The sequence below is a fragment of the Aythya marila genome, assembly GCF_965140915.1.
Source record: "Aythya marila genome assembly, chromosome: 9".
NCBI classification, from domain to species: Eukaryota; Metazoa; Chordata; class Aves; order Anseriformes; family Anatidae; genus Aythya; species Aythya marila.
This window is the reverse complement of record NC_139050.1, coordinates 24,924,159-24,938,907: the sequence shown is the minus strand read 5'-3', so window position 1 is coordinate 24,938,907 and position 14,749 is coordinate 24,924,159. Positions and strand designations below refer to the sequence as shown.

The 14,749-nt window shown below is 37.9% G+C and overlaps 1 protein-coding gene across 3 annotated transcripts in view; it reads left to right on the top strand.

The window, feature by feature from the left end:
- The window catches only part of RSRC1 (arginine and serine rich coiled-coil 1), a 140,426-nt gene that overhangs the window by 16,826 nt on the left and 108,851 nt on the right, over positions 1-14,749 (top strand). For 2 of the 3 annotated variants that reach the window (XM_082766765.1, XM_082766767.1), the window contains one exon: positions 13,883-14,053. The exons of the other annotated variant lie outside the window; for it this stretch is intronic. In XM_082766765.1, the coding sequence (XP_082622891.1) occupies positions 13,883-14,053 (171 nt within the window). The remainder of the gene's footprint in view (positions 1-13,882; positions 14,054-14,749) is intronic. 3 annotated transcript variants of the gene reach the window in all.

The window sequence follows — 14,749 nt, the reverse complement described above, 5'->3', positions numbered from 1 at the left end:
TTGAGCATAGCTCATATGAGATCGCTAATAAGCATCATTGCATCATTATGTATGCACTTAAAAAGACTTACCACCAAAATGACTGCCTAATTATTTCTAATTGGCAGGAGTCTGTGTAGTCATTGAGCTGTTTGTAGCCATTTTAAGGTTCATTTAACTATCCTTGGGGCCATGTGATAGATGGAAAAAAGCTTCAACTACACGCTGGCCTTGGCTGGCGCCGTTAATCAATTTTGGTGGGCTTCAGTTTGAAATGCATTTGCTCATGCAGAGGTCAAAACCTGAAGTAGTCCAAGCAAAGTTTTGCTTTTTGAAGCCACTTGACTGTATTCATTAGCAATTAGTAAAATAATTGTGTCTGTCACTATATTTGGATTTCCATATGACTTGGTATTCTTTCATCACTGTCCCTTCTTATAGCATATTAGCTTCACTGGAAACCAAATATTCTTCCAACAGACCCTTTTAGCAACTTCAGTGTAGTGGCATATGTTCCGATATACTACCTTTCTTCATTCATTTGTTAGCTTAAACAGTGCAGTACATTTCAACACAATCATCTAATTTGCTCCCGATTGATTGCTGAGTGAAAGTTTCTACCCAAGGACAACATTTTAGGGCTTTTAAGGGTATCTCTAAGGAATTAGTCATTAAGCATTAAGAGAGGAAGTAAGAAGTAGTCAAATCGAATTCTGACATTTACCAGAGTTTTGTAGTTAGGGGCATCTATTTCCAAGATGTTGACAGCTATGTATATTCAAGGACATCTTCTGGCAGAAGAAACCCGTGTAATAATTGTTCTCGTTTAAAAACTCATTTCTACATGTATGTTACTACACCGGTCCTGTCAATAATTACATTAGAAACGTTGTGAATATCATTTGGAAACGACCTTTTTGATATGTTATAATTAGTATATAGTTATTTTATCTTACTATGTCAGATTTAATGTGACATCCGATTAAGTAAGCGTCTGTGAAAGTTTTCAATGAGCGCGTTGTCCTGTTAAATGTAATCACAACCATCTGTGGGATGTTGTCAATGTACATAAGCCATGCGGATAGCTTAAGAAAACACTGGTGAGCAAATTGTAGGCTAATAAAATAAAGGTCAGCATTACCATTTTTGTTGCAGAAAATGTGGTTCTAGGAACTTAATGTTAAAACAGAACACTAAAAATAATTGTTCTGATTACGGTTAAAATGTAAGATTGAAAATAGTTATTAGTATCTTTAAAAGGCAAAAAAAAAGTCATTTACTCATGAAGTATTAGTTCAGATGACAGACGAGGTGTTAAAGCAAGGGAATTATGGTAGCATAACTAAAATGTAAACTAATCTGTAGAGAAAGCTGCAGAATTCTTTAACATTATTTTAAGTTATTTTAATATTGATGCTTCTGTAATGGCAGTTTTTGTGGAAGGATCACTTTTGTAAACAAATATTCAAGACAAAAAGAAATACAAGTAGCCTGTCTTGTTGATTCCTGTTAGGAATTGCATTTTATGAACTTCTGTCAAATATGTGGTAATGGAAATGCTGCTCCCTCAATAATCAGAACAATTGTTAGGAAGTAAATTTTAGCCTGGAACAGCAATTTTAATCCACCTTAGAACTTTCTGGTTTGGATATATCGGAAATTCTGGTGTTAATGGAAGTTGTAACTGCTGCTGAGTATGTTCTTCTCTGATAGAGAGCAGTAGTGCAATAGGAATCACGTGAGTGTAGCCATGATGTTAATTATAAAACTGGCCACGGCGAGAATTTTAAACCAACATTTATGTAATTACCAAATTATTTCATCTGGGTGGTGTGGAGTTGGGGATGCTGGATGGGCCCCATCACCAGCTTTGCTTCAGAGCCTCTTCCTGTGCTGTGTTTCCTCGTCACTGAAGGCAGAAGGTGCTATCTGCTGCCCCTTGGGGATTTGCTTTGGAAGACCAGCTTTAATTGCACGGGGTTTTGTCAGAGTTCTGCTGTCAGGAACCTCCAGCATGCCTTGAGATGATGAGCTGCCTCGACCGGTACCTCCCATCCCTTTGGACTTTGCTGTCTTCAGGTAGCCATCTCTTCTGGGGTCGCTTGAATTTGCTGCTACGCCGTGCAGTTTCTCTGCAGTCTGCCCACTGCTGGGACAGTGGTAAATAGTGTGGGCTCGCAGCAAATGTGGTCTAGAACATCGTTTTTTGGAGCAAAATATGACTGACCTGCACACATTGACGTGTGTGTAACTTATACATTTGCATCTCATGTTTTGACTAACAAAAAAAGCAAATTTTGTAGCCATAAATGTTTATCCTTTGTGAACTTTTAATGCACTGTATTTTAATGGTTTAAGTAGAGATGCTATTCTCTAACAAAGATATGATGTACAGGTGAAGATTTTATTACTATGGTGGCTGAGGACTGCAAACGAAGAAAATGTAAGAGCTTGACTAAAAATCCTCTCACTACCTAAATCTTTTTCAGTATATTTTAAAATGCATGTTACAGAAGAATATAATAAACATCTGTTTCATTTTGAGTAGAGCTTTCTCCTTACAGGTGAGAGCTTTCAAAATATATCTGGGACCTTTGGCTTTCCTACTGAGCTAGAGAAGAGAAAAGTTAATATTTTCTGAGTAAATGGCTCAACAGAAGCAGTTTATGAAAATATAAAATTCCACATTCATGACCCTTCCACAGGTTAGAGTAATCAGTTTAATGCAGGCAAATTTAATGTCCCTCTTCAGCTGTGACTTCTGAAAGCATCTGTATGGACTAGGTCAGTTTGCAGCTGGCATCACTCATAATCAGCTCCCTTCTCCTTGTCTGGGCTTGAGACCCAAAAAAGCTGAGCTCTATGGTCAGGGATGGACTTGTTGCCAAGGAATCAATGTCATTTTCCATAAGATTTTAATTAGGGAATGTCAAATCACTCCTTGTTTTATGGTGTTTGGGTAGTGTGGTTTGTGTTTTTTTTTTTTTTTTTTTTTTTTCCTTCCCTCTGAAAATGAATTGAAAATGACCAAACAGGAGTTCTATATACAGCTTGATATTTTGGGGGAATGAGCTATAAAATTCCTTCCCCCCCCCCCCCCCCCCCCCAAGGTCCTTTATTTCTCCACTACTGCTTCTTCCTGTCTGCCCTGAGTGTTGTGTTCTACAACTCCCAAGGAAATGGTAGAACAAACAAACCAAAAGTTATTGATGCTGAATCTTTTGTTCCATTTGTTTCACAGAATCATTGAGGTTGGAAAAGTTCTCTAAGATCATCTAGTCCAACCTTTACCAGTTTGTCTGTAAAAAGGATGTTTTTGTTTTGAAAAATGTCCATCCCTCAAAAATGGCGATATACTGAGAATTTAAGTATTTTTGGTTCATCACATTACTTTGTATCTTACTTTGCAAGGGGTAGGCAGCCAGGAGCTGCTGGGCAGGGCAGTGGGAGAACACAGAAAACATCTGAGAAACAGGAAATGTGGGGGAATTCCAAGCAGGTCTTCAATTTAGATCATCTGTTATTCTCCTTTATTAATTCCACATCAGCTGGTTATCCTTCCTTAAGCCTCTGGCGTTAAGAATTTTAACTATCACATGAGGATACAGAGGTCCTCTTCTTCATGTTTCCAGTTTACTGTGTCTTACACCTTTGCTTGTCCTACCTGCTAGCCCCAGTCAGCAGGTTTTTACTAAAATCAGGGTATATCAACAGATTTCGAGCTGAGACTGCAAAAGCACATTGGATTGCAGCTAAGATTCATGTCCAAGTTGAGGGAGGCACGGTGATGGGAGAGGTTAGGATGGGTTGTTCCTCACCCCGAGTCAGAAGGGAGCCCCGGAGAGCTGCTGGTGAGACAACGGGGTGAAGGAGGACCTGGGGTGTTCTGGTGAAAGGTTTCCTGGTGAAGGATGTGATTTAGGGAGTACGCCCATGCTAAATTAAGAAGATTGAATTAACTAAATAATACAGTGAAGTCTTGCCCTTATTTCAGGAGGCATCTTCATTAAGCTGGTCTGATCACAGGCTTGGTGCATCTTCTGAAAACAAAGCTTAGTGACCAGTGTTAGCAAGCTTCTGGCATGTTGCAATGGCGAAGTATCACAGATTGTCGGAGATGGCATCATCTCAGCTGAGGAATGGCAATGCCTTGATGGCCTGTGGTTAGCCAACGGATCCCACGTTACTTGTAACAGGAAGGTACCAGGCAGGGATCGAGCCCTCGGTGTGCTGCGTGCAGTATTGATGCATTTGAAACAGAATTTCACCCCCCAAGACTCTGTAGTTTGATCAGTAGCAGGAAACAATAGGCGTACGAGAAAATAAAGTTGGAGAGACATGAAAAACCCAACAGCAGAACAAATGTCTGCCTGACAGCGAGCCACAGGCAGCTAGCGTTGTCACTGTAGGCGAAGGGACATCAAGGACTGCTGAAGGAGCATTTGAAGGTGGCAGGCAACTTTTCCTTGCTTAATATATTGGTAGCTTAATATTCGTGATTCCCTTTCACTTTTAAAATCTCCTGATCTGTTTCCGTGCCCTCCACCCCCGACTTCCCCACAGTGATGTTGTGTGTGTTGGGACGTAGCTGCTGGGAAAAGAGCTGCTGCAGCTTGTGTGGGGCATGTTAGAGGTGTTTTTTTGGGGTACAGCTTGTTACTGCACAGTCCTAGTGATATTTCTGATGGAAATAATGCAGTTTGCATTTTAATTCTTGCCTTTAGGTTTCAAATTTGAGGTGAATGTAGTACGTAACAGCTGCTGTTGCAGGCTTCTTGCAGATTCAGGAGGGCCATGCAGGGCTGGTTTGGAATTATTTCTTGCTTTTGCTGTGGTTTTGTGAGGCTTTGCTATTTTCTTTTAAAAGAAAAGAAAGGCCTAAAAGAAAATTCCATAGTAAATCTTTGAGACTTTTTTTAACACGAGAGCGTTATGTTGAAATCACATTTTTGTTGGTCATTATTACCCCTTTTAAATCATGACTAATTTTAAATAGTTTGTGATTGCTATCAATATGTTAATATGATAATAATTAATACGTTGTTTTATTTTTACAATCTTTTGTGTGACAGTTGCAGCTGCTATGATGAAAACACTTTTTGTTTGGAACGCTACGTGAAACTTTCAGAGCTTTCTTTCCTTTCCTGGAGTTTTTTAATTAGTTGTTAGAGATGGGCTTTGGGAAAGACACAACAGGGTTGCAGGTGACTACTTCCAGGAGACAAGCAGTAGCTGCCAATAAGCTCATCAGCTGTGTATTCTTCATCTGCCTCCAGCAAATAAGCTGTTCCATGCTCAAAAAGGAGAATATTTAAAACAAACAAACAAAAAACCTCTCCTCCATCTATATTGCGTCAGTAAAATACAAAGTACTAAAGTAAGAGGCATCCAACTTGCATGTGAATTAGGAAATAATCATTGCAATTATAGAACATGTATTGAAAAGTACTAATGGTGTGTACAAACTGTTGCGGAGTGTTTTCAAAACATTTTGACAATATCATATTAAATGGTTTTGCTTTTTTATTGTTGTTGTTCTTTAGGAGTTTCTAAAGCTCAGGAGTCAAAGTTATGACTTAATTTTTGGAGCCCTGATCCTATAGTAAAATGATGACTAATTTCATTAAATATATATATATATATATATATTCTTTTTTTAATTTGGAAAAAAAATAGATTGCATTTAAAAAAAATATCTTTATATATGCTTCATAAACCTAATGTGATAAAAAGGATAGGTGGAATACCTCCAAATCTTTTATTTATTTATTTTAAACCCCACAAACTTTATACCTTGCATGTGTGGTTATCACTGAGTTAAAGAGAAGACTTTCCATTTTTTCTTAATTTTGAGCACAAAATAATGGTTTAGTTTGTTACCAGTCAGGTGCCAGTAGGCACATAGCTTTTATGGCTTTTTATTATTTTTTTTTCAGTTTATGAGAACAGTTAGTGTCCCATTGTGTAAGTTGATTTCCAGCATCTGTTTAGGTAATTTCATTCAGCTGTCTAATATCTCTTTGTGGCTATGAGGATACATAAATATTATACTATCTTTAAGCTGAAACCATGATTGGGGCCTCAATCTTAGATGTTTCATAATCCCAAGAAATAAAATAGCATTGTTGTCAGAGACAGAAGAGTAGAACTTACCTGTAAGTAATTTGAGCTTCCCAGAGGCGCCAGGGAAGTGAAAAAATCATCCTCAAAATCTTTCATTTATATTCCTTAACTTTTTAACATAATATCAGAGGTGCTGTCAAATTTACAGCAAATAATTACCTGGATAGTGATTCCATCTGGAAAATGAATTTGAACTTTTTTCATGGCTTTGTGATACAGCCAGATCTTCCTGTCATAGCAGATGCAGAGTCACTAATGCCTGCATGATGTAGAAACAAATAATTTGCTGTATTTATGGAGAGTCCTGAAAGGAATCTGGAACCTTGTTTCTTAAAATATATTCCAGCTGTATCAAGGATAGAAAAACTGCATCTGTGTGTATAAATTCATTACAAAGCTTGAAGAATTTACTTATAAATAAAATGTTACCTTACGTGTTCAGATAGAATTCAACTTTTCCCATACTGGTTTTTAAAGAATAAACAAACAAACAAACAAATAAATAAATAGTCTTTTCTGCATGATTAGACAATTTGAATGAACTTTTTTAATTATTATTATTATTATTTTATTTTTTTCCTTTCTCTGCTGTAACCTAAGAAGTGGATGTTCTGGAATTGAGTTAGAAAATCAAGGAGTCCCTTTCTCATATCTCATCACAACTGTTTCCTTTTTGCCTCACCTTGAAGTTGAGTAGCTTTTTAAACTCTGGTACGAATAGAGGGCAAGATGGATATTCTCAATTGATTCATGGCTGTTGCTTTCTTGAGAAAGGATGGGAATTTGGTGAGGGAAGCTTTTTTCTTATTTTGCTTTTATTTAATAGCCAGGACAGTGCACTAACTCCCATTTCTTTATTATTGTATGACCCCAAAATTATTGGAAGTAAATACTGGATTTTTCTGTTCAGTCATGAGGTAGCAATGTGAATGTAGGGTTAAAAAATATCCCATTTGGAGGCAGTCTCTAAGAAAAGGAATAAATAAGAGAAATTCACCTAATGAAAAAATAGATGTTCTTCAACTGAATTTCCTAACTTGAGGTGGAATCTCAAAAAGAGAGAGGTGGTTGCTAGTCTTTGCAGAGATGAGGAAATGAATGATGTGACCCGTTTTCCCTTACTGGGGATGAGGCTGAGGATGCGCAGTTCCTTTGGACCAGTTGCATCCCGGGCACTTACTGACCTGTGCGCGGGCTGAAGGAATGAAGCAGGGGAAAATACCCTCCTGCCATCACTAATGGAGTGGAACAGTTTCCAACTGCAGTAGATCGCTGGGAGCTGTTCACACAGCTGTTCTCCCTGCCCAGATCCCCGACAGCACACTTCATTACACTTCCTTTGGCCGCAGCTGCTCCCACAGCCCTGCCTCTGCAGAAAAAGCCTGTTGGAAAATAGCACGCAGAGTTTTCTGCGCCGAACGCAGCAATAACGTGTATCCAATAGCACTGTGGTTACTTTATGTACCTCCACACGTATCTGTAACGTGGAGCTGGCTGTTAGAAGCACATCACACGTCGGGAGGGAGCAGGGAGGTGCCCCTCAGGTGAGCCCTGTCAGCAGGGCCGTGGCGCTGGCTTCGTTAGGCCTCTGTAAGCCCACAGCAACAACACCAGCTCATCTCCTTGCTTGATTAGCTGATGCTTAATCTAGGGTTTATATTTCTGGTTTTCAGGCAGTATTTTGTAAAGCATCTTTTCTGGTTTTCGTTTTCTGAAGGCTTTTGTTGATGTGCCCCTGACACTGGCAGGGCTGCATCCAGCGTGCTCGTCTCCCTCGCTTCTTGGGCAAGGAGCTCGCATGGCTGAGAGCAAAGAGCTGCTGGCAGAAAAGCTCAGTTTAAGTAAACTTTGTATATTGTTTTCCATCTGCTTGTTGACCTCCTGTAGGTTTTCTAACACCTTTGGGGTACCATTGGTGTGTATGGACCCAGAGAGAGGCAGTTGTTGTCAGCACTGCTTCCACATTCTCTCAGCTTCTGGCAGCAGGTTCCCTGTAGGGTGGCAAAGAAGGCTTTCTAGTCTTCTTTGGAAGTGAGCAGGTAGGCCAGAAGAATGAGAAGAATGATATTTGTGACAAATGGGCTGCTTGAGAACAAACAACAATAGCAGTGTCTTTTCTGTCTGTTCTGCTCTCCTGCATTTATGTGCAGCTCATGCCAAGTGTTCAGTAACTGTTTGGTTTGGTTGGTTTTAATTACAGTTTACTGGAAGTTTGAGTATTATTTCCTCAAATGTTTAATTATGTAATTAAAATGATTTATAGGTGGAGAATTGTTTATTACTGAACTAAGTTGATGCCTGCATCTGGTGAATCTATTTTCCCTGTTCTGCAAACTGTGTTCCAGATTCTCTGTTACTGTTTATATTTCACCTTGCATTTCTCCAGCACAGTAGACTATCTTTTGTTTCTATTTTGTTTCTTACCAATTGTCTAAACTGCTGGCTTGAAACAACTTGTTTCCTCCTAGTACTAGCCTCATGTCAGACTTTAAAGCTGCCTCTGCTTCTGCATGTTTTCATTTTCCCTCACCTTACATTTAACAATAAATAACCATATTATCATATGCTTTGTCATTACCATATTATCTATATTTAACTTCCTTAAATGCACGCATTTTGAAATTGCAAACTAAAAGTGACTTTGACCGTTCTATAGAGGTATCCGTATTCAAATTAAAAAAAAGAAAAAAGAAAAAAAAAGGTATTAACTTCCATACTTTAAACAACTGCAGCTGATGCTTGAAGTTATTTTACATTCCCCAAGAACTTGTACCATGATATTTTTTTTTCTTGCTCGTGAAGTTGAGTTAAACAAGAAACCTCTTAATATGCTTTGAAAGAGAACATGTCATTTTGCTGCAATTAGTTGTGTTTGCACTGTCTTTATTACCAATATGAATATCCAGGTTTGATGCAATGCAGTCATTTCATTGTTCTTTGCCAGACTTTTGATTTATTGCCAAAGTATTAGAGAGGCATGAATTTGTTGGGTTTTGTTTGTGGTTGTTGAGCTTATAATAAGCTAATAAGAGCTGTGTCAGCTGCGAGATATTTAGAAGAATACTTGTGAAGAGCTTGACATCTCAGAAACTTTCATTTGAGTGGTGACTGTTATTTGCCAATAAAGTCACTTATTTTTTTTTCTTTCCCCCTGAAACTTACCTTCAGTGCAGGAATGCTCACTTTCTTCTGTTTGAGCTTTCTTGTATTTGCACTCTAATTCCTCTTTCCATTTGAAAAATCTATCTCAGTGGCTGCTTTCAAATTGTAGTGTTTTGAAAAGATTAGATTGTACCTGTAAGATATAGCTCAGTGCTTTAGTGCAATATAATTGGGGAAATACTAAACGACACTGACCTCATTTCCTTTAGAACAATGAAAATTAATAGTTTCACGTTTTATTAGGCTGATATTCCAGATGTAGTGTACATTTAATTAAGTGTAGTTTCCTTTTGGTTATGGTATGTGTATCTGCTTTTTGTCGCAAATTCTTTCTAGTTTTACAGTTTTCCACATGTTTTCTTTCACCATTTATGATTTTTTCAAAGCAGAGCTATAAGGATTTAAATCACTTTAGCATGCAGCAAAACAGTTCCCATTCAAACAATAAACGCCATTTTAAAAAGCCTTTAGATCTTCTGTCACTTCATAAATATAAATGTATAAAAACATTATGCAGTTGTAGTGCCCACCTGCTAATTAAATGCAGATTTCCTCAAACTTGTTTTAAAATCTGCTTATTTGTTTCAACTCTGTCTCTGTTCAGAATACATATGGCCCTTGTGAAACTAATTATGCTTATGGAGCAGCTGTTAAATTTAGTGCAACTAATTTTATCCAATATTTTACATTTTAATTGATTACCTGTGAAGAAATTAGCAAATTAACACTTATTGTGCAGTAACTGAATGGGCTTTTATGGATACTTTCAATTTTTACAAGTGGACTAAGTGTTGATGGAATAAAGACATTTCGTAGGATTTTAGATAGGAAAGTTATTGGTGAGCCTTGATTATCTGGTGTGAGAATTTAGGGATACTGAGTGATGCCAAGCATCTGTGTGTTCTGTAAGTTAGACATGAAAAGCAGATTGGAAAGTAATAGCTTTTCACAGAATTTTGGTAACATATGGGCTTATCTGGATCTAAGAACTCTTTGAAGATCTTTGAACTTGACTAAATGACTTAACCTTTGGCATGGTGGGTGGGTGTTTGTGCGCGCTGCTTTGGGGGAAGGGGGGTGCGTGCTGGCAGTCTACTCTCCAGCCTGATTTTTTTCCTCCAATACTTCTGTAATTGGAACACTTTGCAACTTGCTTTAATATTAATAATTGGGATTGAAAAACAAATGCAACAGCAATAAAATAGAAGATCTTTATTCTCTGCCTGATCCGTGGACTTTTATACTTGTTTACTTGTGACTTCTTGGCACATCTGACTTGTAGCTCCATTCCGTAAAGTTGCTTCTTTCCTTTTCTGTATATATCACAGGGTATTTTAATATTGATCCATGGTAGCATACAGGTAAATTCATCCATTCTGGAGATGGAACAACACTGCAGCTTGTTAGGCACAGAGTAGCAACTTCATATACTTGAATTTTCACTTTATGAAATGGTTTTCCACTGCCAAGAGCCTGTTGAGGTTTTTGGACTTAATATAGGACCTTAAAGAAGCTTGTACGAAGTATTCGTAAAACAATGTTTTAGGATTTGGGGCCTTTATGCAAAGAGAAAAACTTTATTAAAATGGCAACGTAGCGGGGAATGGGGCTGTGGGGGCAGGTCCTTGCCAGGAGGCTGCAGCCCGCTCCTCTGCCTCCCCTCTGCCCCTGCGCCTTGAGGGCTGGCGGTGTCACATGCGGAGGGCAGTTTTGGTGATATTTTTCTTGTTGGTCTCGATCTTGTTTTCCTACTGAAGTTTACTTAATTAAAGTGGATGTCCTAGCGAAAGACTGGTGGCCTTACCTGAGCTTGTCAAAGCACGATCTCAATTCTGAGGCTTCAGATTCTGCGGTTACCTCAGAGAAGTGGATTCTTGAGGACAAACATTACCTTTTTCTTTACAAGAAAGAAAGAAAGGGGAAAAAAAAAACATACAAATGAAGTAGAGAAAATTACATGGGTTGCAAAGTGAAAGGCTTGAAGCTACAACACTCCAGACTTGCTTTTAAGGATGGTCCTAACTCTGTCCTGATGTCTGCATGACGGTGCCTGTTAATGCAGTTGAGCTACACGGGGAATCGTGGCTTCTGCACTGAGTAATCCTCTTGTCACCTGGTTCATTGAAACTGGTGTTGCAGAATTAGACATGGAGCGTATTAACAGGTGGATTTAATTAGCCCAGGCTGCACAAGATTGGAGATTCCCTCAGAGCTGGAGGAAATGAGGTTGGGTTTGGACATTGAAGGGTTTTAAACTCTTCTGTAAGAGGGAAGATACAGGTGGTGGTTTCTTTTGGGAGAACTTACCAGTAAGATAAAATCCCTGGAAGAGTTGAAGGCAGCATTAAAGTTGGGCTGTTCCTTGTTTCCTTTCCTCAGCTTTCCTTATTTATTTCGTCTCTTCATGACTGGGATCAGTATGTCAATAATAGATGCATTTCCAAAGTTGTGTTGCCTTATCTACTACAACTACTCAACTACTATTTGTAATCCATGTAAGCAAACACAATTAACTTGGACTGATTTTCTTTTAGCTCTAGCTCGGGAACATTAAGGAAAAATAATGAAAAATGAAATGTTTGCAAAAAACTTTGTACAATAATAGAAAACCCAGAAAAACTCCTCTTTGGAGAGAGGTACCAGGCCACATCTCTGTGTGGATCCATCACAGGGCGGTTGCATATGAATTATAGCTACTGTTTGTTCTCCTTTAACAACGGAACGAACAGAAATCTAGGATGTGAGCACCCATCTAATCTAAACTGGATTTGCTGTTATTTGGAACTGCAAAATGTAGATGGGAAAAGAAGCTCAAATTTGAGCTGAGAAAGAAAGCTCTTTAGCAATAGGTATTTTAGATTCCTCAGTTATTTGTTTGAAGGACTACACTGTTAAGTAAGGAGAGGCATTTCATCAAGTGAAATTGATCTGTGTTGCTATAGGGCATTTTTATTTTTATTTTTAAATTATATATACTGTTTCTGACTCTGCATCTTACCTGCAGAGTTCTCGGAAATCGTGGTTACCGTCCAAGTGATCTCATCTGCGGGGCAGCGGTCTGTTCAAAACAAAACCTCCTCCACCTGAGAGCTGAAGAATAGGTGGATGCTTTTTAATTTGTGATGAAATAATAAAAAGTCTGTTTTGAGACAGAAAACGTCCTATAGTTCATAATACGCCCCTTAAGTGGTAACTCGACCTATTGTATTCGAGCTAATACTGTGACCAATAACAGAAGATATAGTGTTGCAGGAGATGCCATCTGCTGAATGAAACGTAAAACTGGGGTTCTGACCTCTGGTGCTAGTCTAAAAGGCTTGATGGCAGGAGTAGGTATGTTAACCCCAGTATGCTGGACAAATTCCAGACTCAATCACAGCATTCTTCCTAAATTTGATTTATAGCTTCATCTGGATGTAGTATTTTCTTTTGCTTGTTCTATTGGGGAGGTTTATTAAACAGTTGTTGCCTTTAAAATTGAGTGATCTTCTGTATGTGATTTTGCTTTTAAAGGCTTTTGGAGTTTTGCAGTCCAGAGGTGCTAAATAATTTTTTTTTTTTTTTAATACGATTTTATGAAATGCTCTCCCCTGCCCCCAGCTCTCCTGGTACTTAATGAAACTTTCCAAAGAGTCACGATCAGAACTTGTATGAAGATGTGCATTGTGATAGAAACTAGTGGAAACTTGAGTTGCTTTTTTCCAAAATGTGCATTGTAAATGTGCAGAAGTAGCTAAAGACTTGACTACTCCTCTACCGGCAGCAGAGAGGTATTGATTGATAATAAATTATACAGTGAAATTTAGAAAATCATCTAAAAAAATCAGGAATCGGGTACACATAGAAACAGTTTTAGGTACACATAGAAGCAGTTATATTGTAATACTACTTGATCTTTTTTCATTCAAATGTATCAGTAACAACATAAATTTATTACAGAGGAGTGGGTAATGTGATTGAGAACAGAGTATCCTATAGCCAGCGTGCAGCCAAGAACCAGAGGACTGTATGTGCACAAAGCCTTGCACCTGTATGCAGTTTCTTGTGTTGTTGGGCCTGTAGGGTTGGTGTATTTATAGGTTTTCTGCAGAGTGTTTCAAGCCTGAATATATATTAAAAAAAAATAAATAAAAAGTGTGTAAATGTCAGCTCTGCAGGCTAAAGTTAGGGTTTTGTAAATGTCTTTCTTTTTTTGTTGGAACATTGTTAGTAGAAGTATTTAATATGTAAATAGAAGCACTTAGTAGCATCTGTAAATTCTTTACTTATTTGCTAAGCTAAATTGATCAGAATTTAAGAATGCAGTGTTTAACGCTTAAGATTCTCCGTCCTTACTTTCTTCAATAGCTCTAAAGACTACTTTGTTAATACTTGATTATTTTCTTAATGCATGAATACTGTGTAGTATGGTTTAATTTACTTTGCATTCTTCCTTCAGAACAGAAGCAATGCTTTCTTCTTTTCTTTTGAGAAATTGGTAGGTTTTTGTTTAAACATATTAAATTACTAAATGATTTGAAAATGAGTTCAAAATAGTTGGACAAAATAACAAATCTAACATGCAGTGATGGTGAAAAATGCATAATTGCTAAATTTTAATATTATGGATTTTGTGTAGATCGCGCTCAAGACCTCGTCAACGTTCTTATAGTCGAAGTAGTGAAAGATCCAGTCATAGGAGAACTCATAGTGGGTCTCGTGAAAGAGAGCGGCGTAAAGGCAGAGAGAAAGAAAAAGTAAAAGAGAAAGGCAAAGGAAAAGAGAAGGAGATATGTGGCACGAAGCATGGGTAAGTGAAATGACAAATAATGCAGCTATAATAAAAACAGGCAATGATTTGGAGTTTTACTTTTTAAAAAAAGTTTTCTTTGTATAATGCATGCTATTTATGGAAACAAAACGGAAATTATTAAAAATCTTTGAATCACATGATTCTGAACATTTTAAAATTCTGCCATGCGGCATCATTTGAACCAAATGATTAACAATTCCTTTTTCTTCCTTGCCTTGCAAATATGCTAAGTAGCTTTTCTTCAGTAGATGAATGTAACTCAATTTCTGATGCATTATAACCACAGTTTAAGGAAAAGAAATGAAGAGTACTGAAGAAAAGCACGGAAATAATTTCCTTTGAAAAATTGTTTTTCACTGTGTGTGGTGGGTTTCCCCCGGCCTTCTGTGTTGACAGAAGTTTGCTGGGCTTCATTTGTGGCTCAAAGTATTGTTTCAGTAGACGTACTTGCCGTGCCTGAATGATGGACTGCCTTTCAAAACATACTGCCAGCCTAATTTTTGCTTGAAATAACTTAGATTGTTGATCTTCTTTTTACAGCTTTCAGTGAAGGCAGTTTATGTAATTACCTCTACTTTGTGCATCTTGATCTCTCGCAAACTTTAGCGTGATTGGTTTTACATCCCAATGATATTGGTTACTTAGTCCCTCAAATATCGTTCCTGCTTGTCCTTGGTTTGGTAATTGATTATG